This window comes from Budorcas taxicolor, chromosome 14, assembly GCF_023091745.1.
Source record: "Budorcas taxicolor isolate Tak-1 chromosome 14, Takin1.1, whole genome shotgun sequence".
NCBI classification, from domain to species: domain Eukaryota; kingdom Metazoa; phylum Chordata; class Mammalia; order Artiodactyla; family Bovidae; genus Budorcas; species Budorcas taxicolor.
The window spans coordinates 16,331,944-16,359,677 of NC_068923.1; the positions used below are offsets into that span (position 1 = coordinate 16,331,944).

The 27,734-nt window shown below is 46.3% G+C and overlaps 1 protein-coding gene across 11 annotated transcripts in view; it reads left to right on the forward strand.

The window, feature by feature from the left end:
* PTK2 (protein tyrosine kinase 2) overlaps positions 1–27,734 on the forward strand; it is a 191,322-nt gene that overhangs the window by 40,479 nt on the left and 123,109 nt on the right. For 7 of the 11 annotated variants that reach the window (XM_052651607.1, XM_052651614.1, XM_052651616.1 and 4 more), the window contains 2 exons: positions 4,254–4,393; positions 22,570–22,796. In XM_052651607.1, the coding sequence (XP_052507567.1) occupies positions 22,602–22,796 (195 nt within the window). In that variant the 5' untranslated portion in view covers positions 4,254–4,393; positions 22,570–22,601. Of the gene's footprint in view, positions 1–4,253; positions 4,394–20,921; positions 20,989–22,569; positions 22,797–27,734 lie in introns of those variants that run through there. The other 4 variants (XM_052651610.1, XM_052651611.1, XM_052651609.1 and 1 more) reach the window with 3 other exon arrangements.

The following is a 27,734-nucleotide window of genomic DNA, read 5'->3' on the forward strand; positions in this document are numbered from 1 at the left end:
AATGTTCCAGGCTTTATTTGCTCATTCTCCTTCTTGTCAGCATGGAGGCAGTTCCCAGTTTTTTCAGTGTTTCAGATAAACCTCTGAATCGTTTTAAGCCTCAAACAGTAGAGGAAGTTTACTGGGGGTTTCCTCGATCAGTCTGCCGGGAGCATGGTTACTGGGACTTGTGTATTTGTCCTCTGTGAGCTCTCAGCTTGCTGGAGACCCGGGCTCTGTGCTTATTAAGTCACTGTGCCAGCCCGGAAGATAAAATAATACCCTGATGATGTCAAAGTCCTTTATGTTACGATATTTAATTCTTCCAACAGCTGTGAATGGTAGATGTCATTTTAAAGTTCATTTAACTGATGAGAAAACCAAGTCAAAGAGAAGTTAAAAAAGAAAAAAAGTGCCCCAGGTCACATATCTACTGTGTGGCAAGGTCAGAATTCAAGGACTATTTCAAACAAACTGAATGGACAGCTTGGGGCTTTCAGGCTTAAGGAGATGGAGAGGTGACTGTCTTGGCTTTGGAGTCATGTGTGGCCTTACTTTTACAGAGTCTCATCGGATCTTATGTCCTGTACCTCTGTAAGCCTGTTTCCTTTTTCTTGAAAATGGCGATACTAGTGATGATCTCAGATTTTCTTCAGGGGTTAATTTCTGTGAGCCACATAAAGCCCCTTGTCCAGTGCCGGGCCAGTGTCAGCAGTGCTGGGCCGGTATCTAGCCTAGTCCAGGATAGATTGTTGTCTCTCTTTTTCCTTCCTCTTGCACTGCAGGCTCGTTCTGATGTCTCCAGGCTTTCCCCCTTGTCCATACAGGTAGACATAATTGTGTCGTATTTGCAGATTTGTTGTGAAACGTGAGATGCGTTCTTTTAAAGTGGTTTTAACATTTTTTTATTGGGATAGGCAAAAAACACAGAACATAAAATTTGCCGTCTTGGCTGTTTTTAAGTGTGCAGGTCAGTGGTGTTAAGTGTATAAACATCGTTACGAAACAGATCTCTCGGCTTATCTTGCGAATCTGAAGCTCTGTACCCCTTTTCCCCTCTTCCCCGCTTCCTGGTAGTCACTGTTCTACTTTCTGTTCCTATAAGCTTGACTACTTTAGATGCCTCGAGTAAGTGGAGTCATACAGTACACATACAGTACCTGTGCTTATTTCACCGGTCACAGGATTCCCTTCCTTTCAAAGGCTGAATAATGTTCCACTGTAATGTGCACTGCGTTTCTGCATTCAGCCGTTGATGAACACTTGGGTTGTGTCCTGCTTCTTGACTGTTGTGGATACTTGCTGTGAACAGAGGTGTGCGGATCTCTTCAAGACCCTGCCTTCCGTTCTTTTGGATGTAGGATTCCTCAAGTGGAACTGCTCGATCATGTGGTAGTTCTAGTTTTGACTCCTTTGAAGAACCTCCTCTCTTTTCTGTAGCAGTTTCACCATTTACATTCCCACTGATGGTATCCAAGAGTTTCTGTCTCTCCACATCTCTGTCAACACTTGTTATTTTCATATTTTTTTAAAAAAATAGTAATAATCATCCTAAGGGTGGTGTTGGTTTTAATAACTTAAAAAACATTGAAGTATGGTTGATTTATAATGTGCCAATCTCTACTGTACAGAGAAGTGACTCAGTTATACACATACATACAGTCTTTTTTTAGTATTCTCTTCCCTTACGGCTTTCATAGGATATTGAAGATAGTTCTGTGTGCTGTACAGTAGGACCTTGTTTATCATTCTGAATGTAACAGTCTGCATCTACCAACCCAGACTCCCAGCGGTTCCTCCCCTCTCCCCTTCCTCCCTGGCAACCACAAGTCTGTTCCCTGTGAGTCTTTTCTTTAATAGATGGGTTCATTTGTGCCGTATGTTAGATTCCATATAGAAGTGATATCATATGGTGTTTGTCTTTCTCTTTCTAACGTCACTTGGTGTGGTGATCTCTAGTTGCATCCACGTTGCTGCAAATGGCATCGTTTCTTCCTTGTTTTATGGCTGAGTTTAATAACTTTTTAATGATAAAAAATTCTGGGGTAGAATTGAAAAAGTGACTTTATATGCTTCTGGCTGAGTTGGAATAGCATCTGTTGACACCAGTGTGACAAGACGAGAGGCATGGAGGAGGGAGATGGACAAACGAAGCCAGCCACTGTGCCGCTGTGTTTGGACAGAGAGAAGCCTCGTTGGTGCCTCTTACTCGGAGCATGACTAGAGGAAAGACTGGATCCATGCTGGGTGCTTCTGTTGGATTACACTGTAGAAACACCTTCTTTTTCCAGGCCACTGTGAGGGATAATTTGAAATGTAGGTGGTTGATGTGTTCCTCTTTATAGCTCAGGAATGTAGGTTGTAGAAGAGGCTCGTTTACCAGCAGGGGTCCCCCTGGCCCCAGTGCCCCTTTTAGCTACAGCTGTCTGCTTACAACCTGCAGCCGCACGGCCTGGTTTTTAACCAGATGCCAGAGGTTCTCTTGGGCTCTTTCCGCTTCAGTTACCTAATTCGGGGAGCCAGTGCTTTGATACTGTCACTGTTTGCTGAGTAAGGTGAGTGGTCAAACTATGGATAAATTGGATTTGTAGGGTAAAAAATATATGGTGATGAAATGATCAGGTAAGTTGGGTATGTATATGCCTGTTCAGTAAAAGTTTCAAAGTTGAACAATTTCAACATATTAATTAACTACTTGATTGCCTTTGATTATTTGTGTCTTTTTGGTCAATATACACAAAAACTGCTCTCTATTTCATGTTAAATACATTTAGGTTGAAACTTCTGGTTCGGTGAATGTCTTCTCTCACCCTGTGTTACTGTGCCCCTGCTGCCCATTGTATTTTGAAAAACTATAGCAGCATCTTCTCACACATTTCAGGGTCCTTTTTCCCCTCATAAACTTTCAACTGATTCTTAACCTGGAATTTAGTGCTGATCTTTTATGTGGCAAAATAAATAAGAAATGGCTATAAACTAGTGTCTCTGGGTGAAGAAGGAAATGGCAACCCACTCCAGTGTTCTTGTCTGGAGAATTTCAGGGACGGGGGAGTCTGGTGGGCTGCCGTCTATGGGGTCGCACAGAGTCGGACACGACTGAAGCGACTTAGCAGCAGCAGCAGCAGCGTCTCTGGGAATCCTCTAGTTCAGAATTATGTAGATTAATAACAGGTTCAGGGCTTTCTGCCTGTTCAGAAGACATTTCCCTCTGTCTCGTCTCTCGAGTGTGGGTTCATCCATTAGGGTGGATGGGTGTCTCCTGGTGGTTTGGATGTGTCTCTCAGCTACCAGCTGCAGGCTCAGCATCTTGTCTGAGTGTGTGCTGGGCAGGATTGCTGACACCAGGGACCACCGTGGGGGGCTGTGTTGGGGAGAGAGTGGCCTGTCTGTCTCGTGTTCTGTCCTCAGGCACATTTCTTCTTTTCCTCTTTGTCCCTTTGGTCCTCACCGTGACCCAGTAGTCATCCTCCAGAGGCCAGGTGGGGCCTGCCTCCCACCCCTCTCTGGAAAGCTTTGCAGCCTCTGCAGGTAGCATCCCTGGGGTGGTGATTGAAGGGTGTGGTCTGGCTGGTGCTATCCCAGCTCCACCCAGCTAGCTTGATGGTAGGGATGCTACTTCAGTTCTCTGCTCCTCAGTTTGTTCACGTGTCACTTGTGAATTTTAACAGCATCTACATCATTGGTTGTGTGAATTGAGAAAATAGGTGTAAGGCACTTAGCCAGTTGGGCTTCCCAGACGGCACAGTGGTAATGAATCCACCTGCCAGTGCAGGAAATGCCAGAGAAGCGAGTTCAGTCCCTGGGTCAGGAAGGTCCCCTGGAGAAGGAAATGACAGCCCACTCCAGTATTCTTATCTGGAAAATTCCACGGACAGAGGAGCCTGGTGGACTACAGTCCATGAGATCACAAAAAGCTGGACATGACTGAGCAACTGAGCACGCATGAACACTGAGCAGATCGGTAGGGAGCACAGACTGTGGGCCTAGCTGGCCGAGTTTGATTTCCAGCTCTGCTCCTAGAAGCCCTGTGACCTGGAACAAGTTCTCTCTCTGTGCTCCAGTTTCTTCATCTGTGCAGTGGAGATGATAGAGTCTGCCTCGTGGGAGTGGTTTTTAATAACTAAATAACTCAGTATTTTAAAAGTACTTGGCACTGGGCTTGGCTTGGCATCATCATTATCATATTTTCCTTATTATTAGTGTTGCTGTTGTGCTGTTTTGTGACTAACATTTTCATGGTTCAGTAAGTGATAGTCATTGTCCTTGTTTTCCAGGTGAGCAGACTGAGGTTCAGGATGGTGAAATGATTCTTTCTTCGTCCCACGGGTAGAACTGGGGCTCCTTTGCATCTTCCAGTTGCAAGTCAGTGCCTTCCTCAACTTCCCCAGGGCTCCTCCAGAGTAACAGAAGGGAGGTATGGTAATTGTCACGAAACTTGGCTGGGAAAACAAGTAATACCAGTACCATCACCTTTTGGAGTATGTTGTGTTTTGAGACCTATTGTTTGTTTGTCTTCAGAAGGTAATTAATATCCATTGTTAAGACTAAGTTTCTTTAGTTCTTACCAAGTCATAATTTTTATTGATATTAAAACTTCCATAAACTTTTTTTTCTGTGTTTGTGATGGAGACATTGAGTCACAGTGACATTGAACAGGTAATTCTCTGAGTCTGAATGGAAGTAAGCTTAGAACAGGCACCCAACTGACAGAAGTTGGGTATATTGTACCTATCAGTTGCTAGTGGACGTACCATGTTGTAAAAGTGTTGATTTTATTTAAATCTGTAACTTTTGATTAATGAGGCATAAAGAAAGGCAAGAGAAGATAAATTTTGAATTGTGTATATAATGTGAAGTACATTATATGTTTTTATAAATTCTTCTTGTTGGTTGACATAAAACCATTTACCAGTGCTTTACTCTTCTAAGAAGTACTGCCGAGGAGTTTTGGTCTAACTTAAGGCAAACTGTGGAAACCGTGAGAAGTATATGAGGACTTGAACATCCGGGTTGTATCTTTGTGAGCCGCTGTTGTTATGTTTGTAAGCAGTTTGTTTCTTAATAGTTCTTTCCCAGTGACTTTCTTTTCTTTCTTAAAGATTCTTTATTTCTTAAAAAAAAATTTTTTTTTTAATCTTTTTTTGGCTGCACCATGGGACATGTAGAATCTTGGTTTCCTGAGCAATAACGCCCCCCCCCCCCCCCACATCGAAAGAGCAGAGTCTTAACCACTGGGCCATCAGGGAAGTCCCCCCGGTGACTTTCTTATTTCAGGCCAGGTTTCTGTAGGGAAGCCAGAGTGGGCAGACCTACACAGTATGTGAAGTGTTCTTTTGCTCACTAACTTTGTTCATAGCATTCTTTGCTAGCCTTCCAGTGGTTTTCTCTAATCTTACACACTAGTATCATTTGGTTCTATTTAACATCTGCAGTGGAAGTTCTGTTCGGAGTATCAGAATACTTCACTAGTGTGGTTTATTTTTTATGTCAGATGGGGAAGGGCATTTCCATATGGTTTTCCTAAAATTCATATCAGTTTTTCTTTTTCCATTCTTATTGGGAGGAAAAGCAAGGTTTGCAACAAGTATGATGAACGTATTCATTCTGTGGGTTTTTTTCAAACTCCTTTGCTGGATCTTGGAGGTGAAGCAGTGCCCAGGACCAAGGCTGGCCATGCTGTCACGGAGCTTAGTGTCGGGCTCTCACACCTAGAACCTAGACTGCCCTCTGCCATCTCCTCCTTACCTACGGGGTGAGAAGGAGGTGTGGAGTGCGACCTGTACATTGTATTGACTGTATTAGTGAGGCCCTGGGGACAGTGCACAGACTCAGTGGTGTCCTTCCCGCTATGGAGCGCGTTGTGGTGGGGCAGCTAGGCAGGGGACGCTGTACAGGGGACAAAGGGCAGGAATAAATCATGGGGGGCTGTAGGAGGTGCGTGTGCTTTGGGGCAGATGGAACTGGGATTAGAGTATGGCTGTGGACTTCTAGACGAGGTGAGTGGAGTGAGTAACATTTGAGCCTTGTGGTTATCTGAGACAGGAGCGTCCCACCTAGAGGGACAGGCCGTGTAAAGGCCCTGCGGTCGTGCATGCCTGGTGTGGGCTCAAGGCAGAGTGGAGGTCAGTGTGGTTGGAGCTGAGAAGACCCCGGGGTTGGGCTTGGTGAGGACCCCAGGTGTGGGTGGGAGGGCAGCCTTCAGGGCCTTGCAGACCATGCTCAGTGTGTAGGTTACCTGCTTGGGGATCTGGAGAACTTTCGTTGAGTTTTAGCAAAGGAGTGAAATGGTGTGCTTGCTTGATTTGAAAGGAGGGGTCAGTTGCAGCTGCTGGGTTGAGAGTGGAGTATGGGGCAGCCGGATTGGAGATGGGGGAGCGGGGTTGGCCTATGGCTTTGACCCATGTGCAGGACAGCAGCAAACATAGGGCAGTGGGCAGGGAGAGGTCACGGCCCAGGTATAGTTTCAAGGCAAGGATAATGGGTTTTGCTGATGGATTGCTTTGATCCTCAGAGACAGAGAGAGGAGTCAGGGTGACTAAGGCTTGGGGCCTGAGCAAATAGTAATCTTTCTTGTAAATTTTAATTAAGAGTTTACTTGTTAAGTGGACTTACACTTAACTAGTTGTTCTTAGCTAGACAGATACTACAAAGAAGTTGTTTTAAATATCAAAGAACTTTCTATATTAACATGTAGAATTTCATAAATCAGAGCTTAAAGGGATTGCTTATTTTTTTCACTTCTGTTGCCATTAACTGTAGGCCTTTCCTGTTCTTTTCAAGATGTCACTGGATTGGGAGTTTAAAAGCAGGAAGTGTTTTAATGTTTAGCAAAAAGAAAACAGGAGTAGAGATAACACCAACCTGGCTGGGACTCGTCCTTTTTCAGCTCTTCAACCTGAGGCAGGTCCACCTGGAACCTCAGGATCCTCTTCTGTAGACACGGGGGAAGAAATGCTTTGTTGGGATTGCGTTTCCTGTGAGAGCAGCTGGCACAGGGCTGACTCACAGGTGCTGCCCTGCCGTTCCCAGAGCACTTGCATCCTTCTCTGCTCTCACACCCGTGGCTTTTTCTTTTTCTTTTCAGCAGCCCCGAGGCTGCTGAGAGCTTCCTTTGTAGCTCAGTTGGTAAAGAATCTGCCTGCAAGATAGGAGACCCTGGTTCAATTCCTTGCTTTGGAAAACTGGAGGAAGAAATGGCAACCCATTCCATTATACTTGCCTGGAGAATCCCATGGACAGAGGAGCCTGGCAGGCTACAAGTCCATGGGGTCACAGAGTTGGACACAACTTAGCGACTGACCCACCACCACCAGAGGCGCTGAACTTCCTTGTAGCTGCTGCTTCGTCAGGTCTTCCTGTCCTGGAGAAGTTTTGCTTCTCTGTATCTTTCCAGCTTTTCGACCTTGCACACCAGAAGGTGACATTCAGATACTGAAATAAAGTATCAGTTAGCTTGGTTGGAGGGAGAGAAAGCTGCTGCTGGCTGGTTACCTCATCTGGACCCTAGGCTCCCCCATCACGCCCGCTCTCCCTGGGCGCCGTCCGCTTGCGCTACACTCCCTCCCCCCAATGTGCTCTGGCCCACCCGATGCTCTGGACAGCTGCCACCTCGCCTTCTGGGCTGAGGGTGGAGACCCTGTTCAGGACGGTGGGTGGTCTTAGTGACCATGCCTCTGCCTGGTTGAAAGGCCCTGTCTTGACTCATTTTTTGAAGCGGTGGTGGCACTGTTTTTGCTTCGATGTGAAAATTAGATGTAATCAGTATTTGCTGTGTGGAATACAGTTGGTGACAAGGAAAGGTAGCTTTGAGTTGTTTTTTACATTTTTGAGAATCTTACGTTCTAACAGAGACTCCCAGTTTGCTCGGGCCATTTGTAGTCTGTTGGTTGATGGTTCAGATTAAGCCCTGAGCCCTGCTTATGGGGCTGAACCGGACGCCCAGATACCTGGGATGTGCCTCGATGCCCCCGTGGCGGCAGTGGGCCTTTCTGTCCTCGGTGCCTCGGTAGCGGGGCAGCCTGGGCTGGTTTTCAGGACAAACACCGGATCTGTCTGCCTCTTTCTTCTGCTCTCTTTCTGGCCAGCTTGCCTGTGTTTTCTGGAGCCCCCTTTCTTCCCACTGCTGCCTGAGTTCAGAGTTTTCTGTGGTAAATGATAGTTTTCACTGTGGCGTAGGGGCAGTCACTTGAGTTAGGCCTGCAGTTAGGAGCCCGAAGGTAAAGCCTGCGGACAGAGCAGCATCTCGAGCTGTTGAAGCTTAACACTCGGCCCTGAGGCATCCCTGGACACAGCCTGTGTTCAGTCCCCACCCCCCACCCCCCAGAAGTTAGTGAAGTCATAAGATCCTGTTCACAGTTAAGTAGAGTACTTGTCTTTTTATTAGCGTGTGGGGTTTTCTACTAACAAAATTACCCATATATTAGGAGGGCTAAACTGTGCTCAGGCAAGGTTCTAGGAGCCTAGTTATTTATTATCTTCCTGCTAAGATAATATTATCTCACTGCTCAGATACTAAGTGTGAAATGTGTTCAGATAGCTGAATTTTTTAGATGACCTTGATTATCTTTGAGTTTGAATGAAGAAAGTAAGTAGCTTTGCATTTTTAAAGAAAGTTGCTCTTACAGATTATTAGACTGTTTTTCTCTCCTGCTTGTTCAGTATGAATTTATCATTATATTTTAAAGCTAAAAAAAAAAATGCATCTTGGATCCCTCAGTATTCCATTAAACTAATTTTGAAAGTATCTGGCAACCTCACATTCTTGTTTTTATATGTTTTCTAGATAGTTTTTATAAATTTACAAACTTACTTTTCAAGTATCAATCTGAAGAAATACCTTAACCTCAAATATATTTGGGTTCCTATAGACATAGTTTTTACAGACTTGTTTTTAGTGTTGATCAGGATTTTATTTTCAAAATTATTCTAATTTCATTAAGGTAATTATTTTTAACTGTAAGGTCAGAATTAGGCTGGTAAAATGCCAGAAGCACGACTTTGAAAACAAAAATTGTTTGCACAGGCGCCTTCAGACCTGATCTGGGTCAGACTTGATTTGCAGCTTACCGAGTTTTAGAATCGCCTGTCAGTTCTGTAAACAGAAGTCAGCCAGATGAATTGAACAGAAGGGTGAGATTAGCATATTAATAAGGCGCAGGCTCCCAGCCGCCCAGGGCTCCTCCCTCTGTACCTCCTTCTCTGTCCCCCTCCTCCCCGCCCTCTCGCCCTCCTTCCCTGAATGAATCTAGGAACAGAGATCCTTGGGGTCATGTTACTTGAGCTTAATCCGGCCAGGACGGTCTGTGTTTCAGATTGCGGAAGCTTGAGAAGATTCTGTAACTGAGAGGCATTCTTCAAGCTGCTGGAAAATATTACAGAAGGAACACCTCCCAAATTTTGCCTCAAGCTCTGAAAAAAGGAGCGCAGAGGGGAAGCTTAGTCTTGAATGTGGATCGAAGCAAGTCCGGTGGGAGTGATGACCGGGGACTTGGTGCGTGGACTCCTGGCGTGGTCTTTCTAGGACTGAGCTTATGTTGTTGGAAGTGGTGGGCCAAGGGGCCCTGGAACCCCAGGCGCTGTCTATGGAGAAGAGCGGCTGTAGTCCGTTTCCAGTGTGTTGGGCTAAAGGTATAAATACTTAAAAATCTGTTCAGTTTAAGTTTCATTGAGATACATGCTTTTGCACTAAAAAGGTGGATAAGAGTTTGTCAGGACTTACTTCGAATAGATTTACAGTTAAATTTAAGGAAAGATGGAAAATATTTGGTATGGGTTTGCAAATATTGCATAAAACCATTTAGAGAGCATTTCAAATAGTAAATAAGATTGTTTTTATGAAAATGCATTTAAGTGAGTAAAATACTTTTTTTCTATAACCTGTCCTATGTTTCTTAAAGTTTCATGTTTTGAGTTTTAATCAAGATGTCCTCATTCATTCTGCCATGTGGAAGTTTTTAAAGGATAAAGAGACTAATTTTTAGTTTAAACAGGACTATAGGAAAAGGAATAACATAGATTTTACTATTTCAAAAATTGGTTTCCTTTACTTACTGTGAAGATTGTCTATTTATTTGGAAACCCCTTGTTATTGCAAGGTGGGCTTGTCTCTAAGGATCGGCAGGGCTGTGAATAAATAATTTTCCCCTGTAATGTGGTTAGAGGCTTCAGTTATATAAAAATAAAAACACAAAATGTAGCATTTCATTGTAACATGTGTTTGAGGAACACGTTTAGAAGTTAAGAATGCATATAATTCACATATGAATAAGACCAAAATGGGTAGGCTGCTTTACTTTAGTAGTGAATATTTTATTATTGAAAAAAAAATCTAAATATCTTACTAGAAGTATGAACTTTGGAAGAGATTATAGTGTTTTTGCTTGTCCCAAAGCAGTCGATTGCAGGCAGTTATTTTTCCATTATGTTTGCTGACTGCAGAGTAAATAAATAGAGACATTTTTATTGGAATATCTTGTGATAGAGGTGGGCTGTGGGCGTGAGAAAGGAGCTCACCTATACACAAGAGGGAAAAGGTAGAGAGGGTGTTGAGGTCAGGTCCCTCTGCCTGTAGGGCTGGAACAGGTGTCTTCTCAGGTGGACCATTGCAGAGCAGGTTCTAACAGCGCGGGGGGTGGGGTAGGTGGGGGGTTGTGCCCTGTCCACTCCTGGGACCGAGTCCAGGGCCCCGTGGGTGTCAGTGCGAAGGCATGGTCTCAGGACAGGCCCCTCTGCCTTCTCTGCTTACTCTCTCACCCTTAGGTGTTCATCCCAATTATTTTTTGCTGTGTGATACAGCGGTGTTCCTATCCAGGAATTGGCTGAATTGGTTATTTTCAAGTGTAAAATCACTTCTTTTAGATAGAGACAGACCTCAAACCCAGAGACTGTGTATCCAAAGCTCGGTCTGCAGTTGGATGTCCTGAAGCTCACACTGGCTCTCATCGGTCACGTTAACTTCATAGAACAGCCATGGCCAGATATAAGATGTGTAAAATCCTTACTAGAACAGGCTAAAAGTAATAGGACCCATATTTGTGTACTTTGAACTGAAACCTTTATCCTTAAAAGAGTCTGGAGTCTTTTCTATAATAACATTATCGTACTGATGAACTTAATGTTAGGGAACCCGCCTTAGATTGCACCCGAGGAAGCGTGTATTTTAACATGTTTTAACATATTTAAGAAGACGTAGTTATAAATTGTGTTCAACTATGTCATAATTTCCTAGGCTTGAAGACAGTTTAAATTCAGACTATTGAAGTAAGTGTAAATGTTTACAGTGCTGTGTAATTGGCTGCAGGGCTACTAAGTGCAGAAAGTCCTCCTTGGAAAGTTCTTTGATTATATCAATGTGTGCATTGTTTGTTTTGTTCTTTTGAAAGACTAGGAAGGATTGAGAGGTGTCAGATTTGGTTGTCAGGAACAAATGTGCTGTTGATTCCCTCCCCGCGCTACCCCCCCCCCCCCCCCCCCCCCCCCCCCCCGCCGTCTTTCAGTGGTAGATTGAAATTGAGTATACTATTAATAGTTCCTTTGTGTGATTCTGGATCCTGTGGTTAAAATCATGTTTTTTTCTGTATCAGTATTTTAAACATCATCCATCCATCTGTCCATCTCTGAGTATAACCTCTCTTCTCTTCTGTGTCTCAGAGTCCAGGGGTCAGCTGTCTCTTGATACCTACATGTTTTTCATAAGCATCTGATACCAGCCACAGAGGAACTTCTTATTTGTTGCCACTGAAATCGGTTCCTCCCCAAATCCTCTGTCTAATAAACGTGTCAAAGCTCCATCTACTCAGTTCATCATCATACCACCAGACCCAGGGTGCCTCTCTGATGTTTTCCTCCATGTATAAGGGATCCATCTTTTTATCCTGACGGTTCCTCACCTTCTTCCACTCTGGGCTGTGGAAGTTGCTTCCTGTTTGTCTTCCTGTGTTCTCACATGTTCATCCTTCACATACCTGCTGGAGGGATTTTGTAGAAACATAAATCTGGTGTTATTATTAAAACTGCCTGGTGGCTTCTCTCTAGAATGAGGTGAAGCTGCAGCCCCTTCACCTGGCCTGCAGGGCGCCTCATCTGGCTCTGCCCTCGTCTCCAGCTCTGGGCCGTTGGCCTCCCGTCCCTGTTGACTGTTCAGCGCCCAGGACACCCAGAGTTTCTTCTCAGGCCTCCTGCACCTGCCGTTGGCTCCTTGCTCCCTCCTCTGCCCAGCCAGTTCCAGCCTACCCTTAGGTCTCCGCTAAACCAACTTCTCTCTGATGTTCCCTCCTGAGTCGTTGCTTCTGTCTTGTGTTTACTGTTATTGATCATAGTATATTACACTTGTTTGATCTCTTCTTTGCTGGATGGTAAACTTAACAAAGTCAGGGGTTGTGTCAAGTTTCTTTCTGCTTGACAAGTAATTGGCATAAATAAATGTTACCTAATGAATGAGCAAATTCTATGTAGAGTTGGCTAATCCACTTGCCTTAAAAGTTGCTCAACAAAAACAGTGAATTGTCTCTGCGTTTCCTCTTGTAGCAGCACACGTGCTGCATTCTAGTTCTCTCAACAGATGGGTCCAGGTCGGTTCCCAGGGTCTGATGGCTGCGCTGGGAATTACCTCCTGGTCCTCTGCCATGCCTGTGGGACCACAGCCATGTGGTCTGACAGCTTGAGGAGCTAATGGACTTGTGGGGGAGACAGGTTAAAAGTATATTTTTATATAAGTGTATGAACCATTTTATAGTTACCGTGTAGCTATCTAGATATCTGCATGTTTACAGTCAAAGAAATCAGATGCTTTCCAGAGGACACCTGAGTTTCTGAGTGCCCAGCACAGGGAGCAGTGCCTCCATGTAGCGGCCCCCAGGGCACACTGACCTCAGTGGGTCCCGTCCACCCTGCGCCTGCATGAGGCCCTGCCCGCCTCTCCTCCGCCCTCTCTCCCCTCCCCAGCTCCTGCAGGCCCCAGCCTCTCAGCTCTGTGCGCACTTAGCTTTCTGAGAGGCCCCTGCTGGGCTGGCCTTGTCGGCCTCTTGTGATGTTGCTGCTCCTGCTGGAACTTTCCTTCTTCACCCATGAAGCCTTCAGGCCTCTGCTCCGTGTGTGGCCCTCGGTCTCTCGCCGGCCCCAGGGCTGGGCCCTACCCTCACCGGTGTGGCTGGTGACTCACACAGCTCTGCCTAGTTGCTTGTCTCCTGTTACCTGGTTCTTGCCGCCAGGCTCGGGTCTCATTATTTTTTGATCCTCCATGGTGGGACATATTAACAGCACTCAGCAGTTGTTTGCTGAGTGAAAAAGAAACCTGAATTGGTAGAGTCTGGGGCATCTTTGATTCCGGCCGAGAGGGTGGGGAGGGTCCTCCGTGCTGTAGGGATCTGCACGCTGAGGCACTGAGAATGATGTGGGCCTGTTCTGGAGAGCCTGGGCTTCTCCACTGATGGTAGTTTGAGTTGTGCAAGGCCACTGGAAGGGGTGAGGAGGGAAGCCTTGCCCTGCACCCTGTTTCTCTGAGGGCACTCCTTGCTAATTCTCTGCCCACCTCTGAAGACTGGGTCTCCATGGCTGGGCCTTGGGCCTTGTTGCGCCCTCCTCGGGCACCGTCTTCCTCTTACCCGACCCCACGGGAGGCACACGTCCTCTGCCTCTGCCCCTCGCCGTCTTCCTGCCTCGGGCGCCATCCGCCAGTTCCTTGAATTCCTCCTCAGGTGTGGATGCGAGTCCCCCTCCCAGGACACCTCTCCGGTCACAGTTCCCTCTGTGAAGGAAGCCCTAGACACCCGGCTCCGATTCCCTGCGTGTCTCCCTGGTGCTGGTCCCTTTCCTCACTTCGCAGGGACTTCACTGTGTAAATGTTGGTGCAGTTGTTTGTGTCCCCCGCAGGGAGCAGGTGTGTCTGGTGTGTGGGTTTATGGTGAACCAGGAACATGACAGTAACAGGTTTCTGCTGCTGCAGGGAGGGAGGGGACGGTGAGGAGCAGGGGTGCGTTCTGTGTCCAGGATACTGGTGTGACCGGAGCACCGCCGTGAACCCTCTTCTCTCCTGTTCAGAGTCCTGTCAGCGGTGGTTCCCTCACCCACAGGGCCAGTCTAGTGGGGATTCAGACCCTTCACTCATGCTCACTGTGTCTGGAGAAGGGGCTGCTCGTTCTTCCCGGGGTTTTCTCCACACGTGGCCCTAGATCTCTAGCGGGACATGGGGTTTTTGCTTAGATACGGCCTTCTCGGCAAGGTGGGGAAAGCGTGTGCCCCAGTTTATCCGTTTAACACTCGCCACCCCCCGGCCCTGCCAGCTCTCCTGGTTTGGACAGTAAGGCCTGAGTGTACCCCCTTGACCACCCTGTGTGGAATGGGACCCTCCTGCTGCTCCCCGCCTTTCCCCTTTCGCGCTTCTCACCAGCAGTACTCCCCTGCCCCCCTGCGGTGAAATGCACACCTCGGAGGGAACCGGTCTGTCCTGCTCTCGGCCTCCTCACTCAGGAGGTCAGGCGCCTCCAGGGCAGGTGACTGAGGTCTGCGTGGCCAGAAGCCTTGAGAAGGGTGGTGCAGAGTTTTTGAAAAGTAAATAACTACTGAGTTCTTTATAGTGGCTTTATGGTCAGTGATACTGATTTTTTTAAAAAGTGTTTACAATTAATTTTTAAATTGTACTTGTTATAGTTGTCATGAGCCACACCTGTGAGACAGAGAGAGAGAGAGAGAGAGAGAGAGAGAGAGAGAGAGAGTGTGTGTGTGTGTGTCTTTCTGTCTGTCTCCTAATTAGGCTGAACGCTCTTGAGGTTAGGGTTAAGGCTTTTTTAATCCATACTAGAAGCTGGCTCAGTAAATGTTTGTGCAGAACCCGTTACTCTCAGGGAGATGTGTCCCCTGCGTTTGCCCACAGGGGCCCGGCAGGAACAAGTGGCTGGGGCAGCTGGCTGTGAGAGAGCAGGCGGGAGCAGCAGCCCCCTGCGGCTGGCTCTCGGCAGACACACCGTGGGGGTGGCCACGAAGGAGGGCTGTGTGTTGCTGTGTCGCCAGGCAGCGCTGCGGCCTGCTGGTGACTGAGTTGTCAAGTGAAGGTGCAGACTCAGCACACCCTGGGTGGCAGGCCTTGCTGAGCAAAGGCTTGGCCTCTGCAGCTCCCCTGCCTGGCTGAGCCCTGCTCACCAGGCCTGTGGGCTTGGGCAAATTGCTTCTCTCTTCCCACATCCAGAAAGTGGGTAAAAGAAGGTTATTGTGAGGATTAAATGATTTCATTTTTAAGTGCATAGAACAGTCCTGGCATAAATGCGGCATGAATAATTCTTGAAGTAAACCTCTGAGCCGTGGCCCTTGTCTCATGAGTGGCCTTTACAATAGCATGTTTCAAATCAAGACAGTTGAGATCAATCTCTGCATGTTAGGACAATGGCTCTTCATTTGTGAACAGCAGGTCAGCTCTAGATGGGGAGTGCTCACCTCATGCTGCTTTGATTTGCCCAGTGCCGGCACCCCCCCCAACCCCCCCGAGAGAATGTACCAGCGGGGGTGTTTTCCCAAGGCAGGTTTACTCCTCTTAGGAGTGCAGCTGGGAAGTCCTGTTTGTGTTTTAGAAGGCTTCAGAGAACGCGCATCAAGATGTCCAAGGTGTGTGTGTCAGGCCCCCTTTCCCCAGCCTGCGAGCAGCTGTGGCGGCCCGCCCCTCATCCTGCTTCCAGAGGAAACGTCCAGAAGTCCCGGCTCCCCGCTTCCCTCCTGTAACCGGAGGCATGAAGTGCCTCCTTCATCTGGCTTGAGCTCAGTCATTTGGACCCGAGTTGTTCCCAGTAACAAATACCAAGTGGAATTGATCTTTTCCTTCCTGCCCAGCTCCCTCCACCAACAGGTCTGCCCCTCTTGTGTTCCTTATCTCAGTGGAGTGCTATCACTTTCCCACTTAGCTGGCCAAGCCAGAAAAATGGCGGCTGTCTCCTTCAGTCTTACAAATGCAGTTTGATCAATCCTGTCCTCTTGGATATTTTTATAGCTTTCAAATCTTTGGTCTCAGGCCATAGTCAGTCCTGTCTGGATTATAACAGAAGCCTTCAGATTGGTCCAAACAGACTTAAATGCCTGCCCAGGTGCAAACCCCAACACCGGCCAGGCTCTGAACCTGCCTCTGCCACCGGGCCTTGTCCTGCTCCCCTGCTGATTGAGTTTGAAGCCACGCTGGCCTCGTGTTGGCCTCCAGGGCGCTCTCCCCACACCAGCCGCCTTGTCTTGTGTCAGGTTTAGGCTTTGACACCCGCTCTCAGGATCCCAGCTTGGAACTCACCTTGTGCAGGAACCCTGGCCATGTCCCACGTCTGAGCTGGACCTTTCCTTTCCCTGGCCTCTCCCAGCACTATGTGCTCAGTGCACTTGTCTGCTGGCCTTTCTCAGGAGGACCTCTCATTAGGGGTTCCTGGAAAAGTGCATTACATGCAGGGCCGGGGAAGGCCGAGTTAGTAGTAGGTGGAAAGTACAGGACATACTAAATAAAATTATAAGGTAGTTCAGTGGTTTTGATGCAGGTAACCTAGCTGACCGAACTTGCCTAGGGGTTGGCGTGGGGTCCATTTGTGCAGGGGCTTCCACACCCCCTATGTGCTGTGCTGAGGCTCTGTGGCTCACCCCTGGACCGGCTGGGATCTGGTGTGGAAGTCAGCGTGCACACTCGCAGCTGTGTGACTTGGGGCAGTTGCCTAACCTCGGTGCCTTAGTGACCACACGTGTAAGTGAGGTGACTGATGGGCGCCACCGCGTAGGGCTGCCGTGCGAAAGAGACGAGTCAACTGTGTGAGAGGGGCGATCAGGTAGTGGCAGTCCTACTGTGTGAAGGACTCCTTGAAGGAATTTCTTCCTAAACAGGTGAAGCTTTTTGATGCTGTATGTAGTGTATTAGACGTGAACTTAGAAGCGCTGAAGGAATAATTTAATGTAGGTTTTCTACGTTGATTTTGATCATCTGCTGTGATGAATTCTACTTTAATTTACATCGTTAAGTATTTTAATTATAAAATAATACAGAAAAATATTGTAACTATGTTTCTTTCATCTGGGAGATTTAGTTAGTGACAAAGAAGTGTTTGAGAAAGTCTATCGTGTTTAATGTGTTCATTCGTAACTGGGATTCACCTGGCTCCAGGGAGACAGGGTGTTCCCAGGAGACCTGCGGGGGGTTGTGTCGTGTGGCCCAGGTTCACCCAGGCACCCATTCTGTCCAGCGTTCCAGCCAGCCACACTGCCGTCCGTTCTTTTCATCCCAGTAGCTGCTTACTGAGTGCCACCAGCAACGCTGGGGAGATGGCCCTCCTCCTGTCGTGTGACTCCACCATGGCCAGTCAACGCCAGAGAAGTTGAGGCAGACGTGTGCCTGCGACAGGACGTGCAGCTCACAGGCTTTCTCCCTGACAGTCCCTGTGCAGGCCGGGGACCTGCTTCACACAGCATTCTTCCTGTCACTCGTGATCCATCGTGTGCACTCAGCGCTTGCCGGTGTTGCTGGGACGCAGTGGTGAAGAGCCACGCGTGCTGAGAGCAGTGGGCCGTGTCACTGAGCTTCAGGGTTTTTGGGGCAGAGAATGTCGTCAGGCCAGACTGATGGGCCCCTGCAGTGTACCTGACCTGAAAGAGTTTTCAGAGCTTCAGTCTCAGACGGTCACAACCCAGCCACTGAGTAGCTTTGTGTTCCTGGAATATAGTGACTTTTATTTTAGACTTTACACCTGCTAATGTAGTTAGGACTGTGCGCCTCTAACAGTTGTGGTGAAAGTGAAATTAAATGAGACAGTGTGTGTGTATGCCTTGCATGTAGAGCCACTCAGTAAGTGGCAGTTTTAATTATTTGTAATGAATGTTGGTACTGGCTAGACTGTTAATCTTAGAGCTAGGTTTCATATGTCAGTTTTAAGGAAAAATGAATTTTGCAGCCACGTGTAAAAATTTGTGCTTATTAGTGTCTTTGCATTTTTTGGCGATAATGTCCCATATTTTTCAATAGTCTTAAAAGACATCTGTCTTGAGTATGCATACATGTGCATATGTATGGCCATATATCGTAAATGCAGTTAAAAACTCCTTTCATAAAAGATGGTAAATGAGTACCTTCATATTTGCAGACATCACACATTTTACTTGTTTTTCAAAATAGCACATGCACGTGCCAGTAAGAGAGTGGCAGAGGCAGAAACGCAGATGTCGGGAACAGTCGGCGTTTATAAGGTGTGTCTGTGTGAACTGCTTCTGTGCTGGGCTGGTAACGGTGGCTTGGGCAATTAGTTTTAACTAGTGTGCTTTGGCACTGCATCTTTCTTTTGGTCGGTTGTTGGATAAGAGTCTTCTGACAAACCTTTTTTGTTCTCATATTTGTAAATAAAGATGTGTAATTGAAGTTACAGCATCCATACAGTAAAGTACATAAATCTTACATAGCCTGGCCCAGGTTTTCTGCCCCCTTCCGAATCTGTGTTGGAAGGTTATCAACTCCCAGCAGCCTCCCTTCTGGCCCCTTGCAGTCGGTGCCCCCGGAAAGGAAACCTGAGTTGATTTCTGTCACCATGACAGGTCACAGTTAAAATATAAACAAATAGGTTATCATACTCTGAATGCTCTTAATTTTCCATCTGAAATACATTTATCTTATCAGCACACTATTAACTTGTGTTTTATAAAGAAGATATATGTTATATTTTGCCATTCTTGATTTCCTTAGGATTTTTTTTTTTAAGTCTCCAATATCTCTAACTAATTAGGGATCTTAGAAATTAAGTACACAGTGTGGCAAAAACTTTTACTACCCGGTGGAAATAACTTTGTAGGACTCTAATCGAACATACATGAAGTTACAGAAAAAAACAGCCAACTCTAGGAATGCTGACTTTGCTTTTGAGCCAGATGTTCTGGATTTGCAGCCAACAGAACTTAGTAAAGGTAGGTGTCTTTTATGTCTTATTGACATAAGTGAAGAAAAGAACTGTGACAGGAACAGAGGTCACTAAGGAAGTGACGTGGCAAAAAGTTTGTGTTAGAGAAACTCAGGTGTTTCATGACATTGAAATTACAAAGAATAAAATGTAGAAGGAAAGTGACCCAGACTTGGGAAGGCATGTGGCGTTTGCCCAGGCACTGAAAAGACGCTCACTCTGTATCTTTAACAGTGCAAAGAAGGAGGCCAGCGTTGTCCACACAGCTTCTGGTTGTCATTTTGTGTCCCATACTTCCAGGTGAAGGAAGAAGCACTGCTGCATACGTTAGCTGAACATACACTGAATCACTTGTCTGTTGCTGAAAACAAGACATCTGACGCGTAATGGCTTCAGATGACGCGAGTTTTTTGTTCTGTTCAGGTCTGCAGTCTGGGCAGGGCTCAGCAGGGCTGGCTCATGGGGGTCTTTCAAGGTGGCTCTGTCTCAGTTTTCCAGAGGTGATGCCGGCCATCAGTGGGAAGCTCAGCTGGAGCTGTGGTTCTCGGAGCTCTGATCTTGGCTTGCTGGAACTTCTGTCTAGTGTGGTGGTGGAATTCGTGAGTGAACATCCTAAGGGCACCATAGGAACCTCGGTTCCTTCTTTCCCTTTTTTTTTTTTTTTTTTTGGTGTTGCCTTTAATGACCTAGCTTAGGGTGTATCTTAGCCTAGTCTTGAGCCAGTTCAAGTTTGAGGGGAAGGAACATAGACTATGCCTCTTGAAAGAGGTGTCAGAGTCACATTGGAAGAAGAGCACTGGGAAAGGGGTGAGTTTGAAAATATAAACTGTAACACACTGACATTATAATACCAAGTTCTGTTCAGTCCAGTCACTCAGTTGTGTCTGACTCTTTGTGACCCCATGCACTGTAGCACACCAGGCTTCCCTGTCCATCACCAACTCCCAGAGCCTGCTCAAACTCATGTCCATTGAGTCAGTGATGCCATCCAACCATCTCATCCTCTGTTGTCCCCTTCTCCTCCTGCCTTCAATCTTTCCCAGCATCAGTGTCTTTTCCAATAAGTCAGTTCTTCACATTAGGTGGCCAGAGTATTGGAGTTTCATATATATCCTTCCATGTTACAGTATCAAACATTTAAATAATGTTAGCTTCTCTGTCTAGTAAAATCACTGTGGGACATTTAGGATACTCAGGTTAGTCATTTTATGAGAAAATAAACCCAAATCATGGGTGAAAGAACAAAATTAAGGAGAAAATTTTCACACTTGTCTAGGTTGTTTAAGGATTTACTTTAGGGTTATTATCAAATTCTTAAAACTCTTCAAACTAGTTGATGTCATTAATTAAAAAAAAAAATTTAGCTGTAGCAATTTGCCTTCTTCGCTTCTCATAGTTTGGCAAGCATCTCCAGTTTTATTAAAGGGCCAGCTCATCACAAGCTTACTGAGATTACTCTCTTGGTGGGATCTTAGTAGGTACAGTGAGTATAAGCAAGGCAGCTCTGGAGTAAGATTCTTGTGGTCCTCGTACTTTTCTTCCTTTTTCTTATGCTGTCTTATGGAGCATTAATATTGGATTGTGCAGTGAACCTCGTGATCAGTGCCAAGGCTTGTCAGCTCCTGTGTCGTAACACCTACCTGCCTTGGGATTGCCTTGCTTCTCCCAAGAAAGAAGTTAGTGTGCGAGTGAAAGGGAGTCCTGAAGCTGGAAGGTCAGCAGCTGCCACTGACAGTCTGTCCGCTTTCCCGTTTCCTAGTCCAGTGGGCACTGGCTTCTTGCTGCCCCAGGCAGCCTGGTGCATGAGTGGGGACTTGACTGGCGGTGGCCCACAGACTGGGGCTCTGCTGGGACTGTCCACAGTGTAGGACCAAGTAAGGGCAGAATCTGGCACAGGCATCTGGAAACCATAGCAACTTGATGGTAGTTTTATGTTCATTGACTCTAATGATAGGAGTTTTGTGCTTGGCTTTTGTATGTCTTCTATTTTTAAATTTCATTTTTCTAGAAATTCCTCCCCATTGTATTTTACAAAGTATTGGTTTGTGACAGGTTGGAAATGAAAACAGAGCTGGTCATTTACCACTGATGGTTTGAAGAACGGGTCTAAATTACACAAGTAAGCCAACTTTAAAAACCTTTTCATTTCTTCTTCCTTGATAGTTTTTTGAAAAAAGATATTCTATAGTGTGTATAAGTAGCAGGTGCCTGTAACTGGTTAATCTTGAAAAGGTCTGAAAAATGCAGCCAGCCACAGATTGCAGAAGGCTACAGATACAAACTCCAGTTGGAGCCCACCTCTCTGCTGAAGGAGGGCGCAGGCAGACAGACAGTTGGCAGCCCCAGTTGTATGTCTTCAGCCATGGGCCAAAACCAAGTAGAGAACCACACAAACAGCAGAGAATTCTCTTAATTGTTTGGAAGCAGAGGAGTCAGTATAGCAGAGAGCAGCACTTAGGACTTCTCTTTCCATAGTGGACACCGTCCCACAGACTGACCAACCCACATGCCAGGCTCTCTGAATCCTCAGTCCTGCAGAAAGACAGATAGGAACACCACCACTAAGGGTGGGTGGTGGTTAACAGACTTGCACATGGAACTGTCCAGAAAGGTCAAGGAAGGCTTGATAAGGTGGAGGTGTTAGCCAATTTGAGAGTTCATAGCACAAATGGAATTTTGACAAGCAAGTCAAAGCTCAAATTGATAAAGCAGAACCACATTCTGTCATGGAAAGCAGCTTCTATTATGGTGACATCACAATGGTTTATCCTCTGAAAAAGTTTAGACCTACTTTTTTAGAGGTTTATGAAGGATTTTACCATTGAGTTTTGGCCACAGGGGTATCTGGATTGTGCATTGTTTCTGGTTTAGCACCTCCCTGACACGCTCCCTGTCACGCATCTTGCTAACCCGGGAGCAGCGTAGAGTAAGGGTGCCATCCCTCGTGCAGGGAAAATCCACGTGTAACTTGTGCTCAGCCCCCTGTGTGAGGGCTCCTCTGTACCTGCATTTCCACTTCAGGGGATTCAGCCAACCAGGGATTGTGTAGGTCTGTAGTGTTTATTTACCATTGAAAAAGATCTGCATAGAAGTGGACCTGGGCAGTTCAAACTTGCCTTATTAAAGGGTCAACTGTAGTGATTTTTTATCACTAGTGTATCATTTCTTCTGACCACTCCAAAGATGGAATGTTTCTTTTCAGGAAGCAGTTGATACTATATTTATTCGTCCTTACTGTCTAATTTGGGGAGCAAAAGAGATCACTAAAATAAAAGATTTTGAAACTAGGCAGTAAAATTAACACATTTTGCTTTCCTTTGAGATATTTCTGACAAATTTAGAGTCTGTGATTTAAAGGGGGTGGTGGTGTTGTTACACTGTTTATAGATAACAGCAACTTTTGAACAGAGGTGAAATAAGGTTCCCAGACTTGTAGTAATTTGTTTAACAAATATTTATTATGCTGCTGTGAATCAGGTGCTGCTCTGGGTGGAGGTGGTGGGGGTGGTGGGAGGGGGCTGGTGGTGGAAAACAGTGATTATCCGGGTTCAGGTCTCAGGTCTCCTCAGGCTCACCTACATACAACACATTATAGGGAGAGAACAAAGAACAATGTTGTTATGTTAGGGTATCAGTACAATACGTTTTAACCAGTGAATTTCAAATATTGTACACTGATAAAACTTATTTTCTTTTCCAGAATATGACAGATACCTAGCATCGAGCAAAAGAATGGCTGCTGCTTACCTTGACCCAAACTTGAATCACACGCCGAGTTCAAGTACCAAGACTCACCTGGGAACTGGTGTGGAGCGTTCTCCTGGGACCATGGAGCGAGTATTAAAGGTCTTTCATTATTTTGAAAGCAACAGTGAGCCAACCACTTGGGCCAGTATTATCAGGCATGGAGATGCAACCGACGTCAGGGTGAGTATCTTTTCCTAGGATACACCCTCAGTGTGTGTTTAGGTTAAATGTTCATGGCACACACCGAAAAGGCAGGGTAATAATTGTTATTCCAGTAGATCAGCGATGCTAGCTTTTCTCTGTAGTACTTACTGAGTTAATATGTGACTGACTAGAGTTTTATGTAAAATTTCTTAGAAAAATAACTGCATCATATATAATGCCATTGACTTGTTTTTCTTTCCTGTGTTTTAGAAAAAAATTCTTGAAGTATGTAGGAAACAAAACAATTAAAATTCTTTGGAAATAAATTGTTTTCTAGAAAGTGTAATTTTGAATCTGTTTGCACGATTCCAGACAGGACAGATTCTGAAAAAACAAATGTCTCCTGTGTACACACGCCTGACGAGGTTCTGGGGATGTGAAAGATCCTGCCTGGATAGCCCCCAGTCTGTTGTGGGTGGGGTCCCAGGGGCCTTAACCTCAGTGCGGTGTGGACAGCACTTCCCCGGGCCCCAGTGGCCGGGCCTGCGGGGCGTCACTGCACGGGCACAAGGGAGTTGCTGGTCGGGGCTTCCTCCCGGTGCTGGTGAGAGTGGGTGGTGAAGAGCTGTGGGGGCAGCACTGTGTAGGCAGAGCGGGCTGGGAGGAAGGAATCTCAGAAAACCGAGTTCGGAATGTAAGCGGTCAGGATGTTTATTTGATCCAGTGTTGAGGAAGCCCCTCCTCCCTGCTGCTCCTCTGCTTAGTCCATATTCATCTTTAAGGAGGACAGGCGTCCAGTGAGGAGGACCATCAGACATACTCCTTCCCTTTTATTATAACGAGATTAATTTACTACTCGTTAACTTACATGCCTTAACTATTTTTAAGCACAACAAAGGAAGTGGTAGAACTTAGACTTTAAGGCTATATATTACATATAAATTATATGTAATATTGTTACCTCTGTGGTACTGTAATACTGACTCTTCAAATGGATTATTAAAAGGAGAGTCATTCACTTAGGATTGAAATATGCATTAGTATCTATCCATGTGCTGTACTTGAAATAGTCTCTTTTCACAAACTTTTTATGACACTTGCTGACTTTTTCTAGTTTATCTATAGTTCTGTTTCATATTTAACCTTATAAATGCAATCTCTGGAGAGGAAACCTTGTAAATGTAACATTTATGGGAAGGCTGTTAGGGCATTTTGCAATTGTATAAATTTCAGATACAAGAGAGGAAATTCTTTAAACCATTGCATCAACCTTAATGGAGTTCAGAGTATTTGTGCAGGAGGGGAGCCTTTCAAAGGTTATGAATTTCCCAAGACATTTAGGAGATGTTAAGAGTTTCTTACATCAGGAGTTTCACTTTGGGAAGGCTCCGTGACAGATGTGCTGTGGTTTTAATAAACGTGCTGCACATGAGAGGGTTCATACCGTGGACGGAACCAGTGATCACTGGGCACGTGTCGGCCTTTAGCCAGTGTTAGAACCTTAGCAGCAGCAGCAGAACCTTACCGGCATCAAAACATTCATATTGTGAAGAAAAATTTAAATCAGATAAAAACACATAAGTTATGAGAACGTATTTCTCAGACTTCTATGAAGATCAATATTAGCAAATCTATGAGGCCAAAGAGCAAGTTGTTGTACTTCACAGTAATTGATCAGTGTTTAGAATTTAGCAAGTCTTAGCAGTTGGTGATTGATTTTCAGCATGAGGCAAAGAAACCTCGATTGGCCTGGATTGACCTCAGCCTTCCCCGGGAGTAGCATGAAATCCACATGACACTGGATCAATGTGATGGCAGGTGGGAATTATTCATAACCCACTTTCATCTAGTGCTGTAACATCTGAAAATGCAGGATTTTCATGTAAATTAAGACGGATCTAAAGGCCAACCATTTTCTGAAAGGAGATAGCTTATCGTTATCTAGAGTTGCTTAGTAATTAGATTGAGTCTCAGACCCTGTTGCTGCACTGCCCGATGTAGCTGTATGCCACTACTGAATACTTGAGTGTAGCTGTCTGACTTGATGTATTCTAAGTGTATTGGGGAAAAAAAAAAAAAAAGTGTATTGGGAAGGACCGAAGCTGTAACTGGAATACTTTGGCCACCTGATGCGAAGAGCCGACTCAGTAGAAAAAGACCATGATACTGGGAAAGATTGAAGGCAGGAGGAGAAGGGGGTGGCAGAGGATGAGATGGTTAGATAGCATCACTGATTCAATGGACATGAATTTGTGCAGAATCCTGGAGATAGTGAAGGACAGGGGAGCCTGGTGTGCTGCAGTCCATGGGGTGACAGAGAGTTGGATACAACTTCGCGACTGAACAACAAAGTAAAAATAAACCCTGGATTTCAGAGATTTAGTATGAAAAAGGAATGTAAAATACCTCATCAGGAATCTGTTGGTTTTGTTCTTGGCATACTAGGTTAAAGGAAATTATCATTAAAATTAAATTCACTTGTACCTTTTTATAGTTTTTTAATGCGGCCATTAGAAATTTTTAAACGGTGTACGTGGCCTGCTTTATGTTCCTGCTGGACAGCTGTGCTCTGTAGAAAGTAGTTTTCTGAGAGGCTGCTTGGCTCAGGAGAACCAAAACCTCTGCAGATTCCTTTTTACCAAGAAAACTCAGAATTCTTGTTATAATTCATCACAGAGTTTTCTTTAATTAACAGATTTTACTCCTATTACATATATATGCTAATTACACACTAATAGCATAGTGGTTGCTGATAGGATTCACAGGCCTCCGCTGTGAATAGCTGGAGTGTATAGAGCAGCCGCAGTAGGAGGACCGTGCTCATTGAAGGGCCCTGGGCATCGCAGGCCTGGGCCTCGTGGCCTTTACATTCCCGGCCGTCACCAGCCATGTGTGCAGTGCCTGGGTGTGAGGAGGTAGGATCTGTGAGATGGGCACATGGGCACGCTCCATCTCCATAACCAGCCTCGCCCTGTGGCCACATGCCACCAACATCAGGTGCAAGTCGTAAATCCAGTCATGATTCCTCAACAGGGATCCAGGCTCCTGTGTCCTGCCTGTAATCAGTAGCCCATGGCCACAAACATCACTCCTCTTGACCATAGGCTAGTGTCAGCGCCATGTTCCAGGCAGCTCTGGAGACAAATTTGGGGTCAGTGCAGAAGAGCCAAGGTTAGTGTATGGAGAAGATCCAGATTCTACCGGAGAAGTCTCCTGCTTAGGAAGAAGGGCGGTGTTTACATCAGACTGTTCTCAGCGATGCCAGATGCAGGATAACACTGAAACAGGGTCTTCAGAGGCCCTGGGGGAAACACCTTGTGTCTCTGAAGTCTAAACCAGATACATTGTCAGCCACCAACATGTGGGATGAAGGTGTCTGTAAGAGCATTAAGGGTGTGGAAAGTTCATTCTGTAGGCTGCCTTTGAAAACTCAAGTAAATGACATATTGGAGCGCAAAGAGATGTGGACCTGGAAGGAAGTCCTGTAGTGAATGCCAGAGGCTGGCCCAGGCCCCACCTGCCAGCCCCTTCTGGCCTCTTGGGTCTTTGTAAGTCCTTGCAGCCATGGGCGTCGTTCCATCCTGCGCTCTGCTTAGTCCACACGGCACCCCGTTCTGGCTGGTCTCATCTTCAGTTGAAGACGTGACGCTCCCACACTGTATCTCTGCCTCTCTTCTCTGTCTTCACTTTTGTTCCTCCAGAAGATCCATCCCGTGCTTCAAATGAAGGGTTTCCCCTTCTTTTAGGTAAGTAGGCCCCTTGCAGTGTCTTTCTTGCCGTGTGCTTTTGCTCACACCCAGCGTCCAGTATGTTAGCTTGTCCTGTCCATGTTGTCTTTATACGTACCTGGAGCCCACACCTCCCAGGGCCTCTCCTGCACACCTTTCTCGGAGCCCTGGGTCTCCTGACTGACGCTCGCCTTCCCCGTTGTACCTGCCCCGTCTGTTCACAGCCCGGCCACCTGAGCCATCCTGTTGATAACGAGAGCCAGAGCGCATCAGTCCTGCACTCGGAGCCTTCCTCACCTTCCTCTCTGGAGTGAGCGTGCCAGCCCTGCAGGAGCCCCCGCTTGCTCCTCTCCCACTGTGCCTTGTGGCCGTCTGTCCTGGCACCACCCCCTTTTGCGTCCTGCTTCCTGTCTCTTCCTCTCACATGCCAGTCTCCTTGTCAGTAATCTGCTCAAAAGCCCCAGGAGCTCCCCGTTCTTCAGGGGCCCCCAGGGACCTATGGGATTGGCTCCTTGTCACCTGTCCCGGACCTTCCAGAACACAGCACATCCTTGCTGATGCCTTGTCTTAGTTCAGTGACAGCCACTTCAGACTTGTCTGCACAGCTGGACAGTCACACACTTGTGTTAGTTAAGTCCCTGAGTTTGCGGCCATTTGTTATGGCAGCAACGAGGAACCAAGGGTGACTGTAGATCGTGAAAACAGAAGTGCCTGCTTTGTCCTGAGGACTGTTAGGAGGGCCCCGCGTCTGCTGCCGGACCAGGGGCAGGAGATGTGCTGCCTTCCCCAGAGCAGGGCTGGATTTCTGCATCTTGTTTTGGTAACTGAGTGATGATAGGTTCCGACCTGTACGGGTGTACTCAGAGAAGATGGTAGGAACCTGTTGGTTTCCTGAATGTGAAGAGCATCTGAAGGAGAGCGCACTGAGAACAGTGACCCCTGGACATAATAAAAGACACGTCATCCTGATGAGTGCACTTGGATGTTCATAGAAATGATGAGATGGACAGTGTTGAGAATTACGCTCATGGCCTCAGATATCTCCTCTAATAAACAGCGAAGTGCTACCAGTGATCCGTGAGGAGATAGCTGAACGCATCCAATATCCCTTTTCTCTTGTCCCCTGCCTCACCACCTTCACAGACAAATTCTCTTGCTGCATTGTTCATTGTCACGTCCTTCTGCTCAGCTTTTGACTTTCAAGGGTCAGGCTCACATCCTGCCATGGTTGCATCGCTGGCACCAG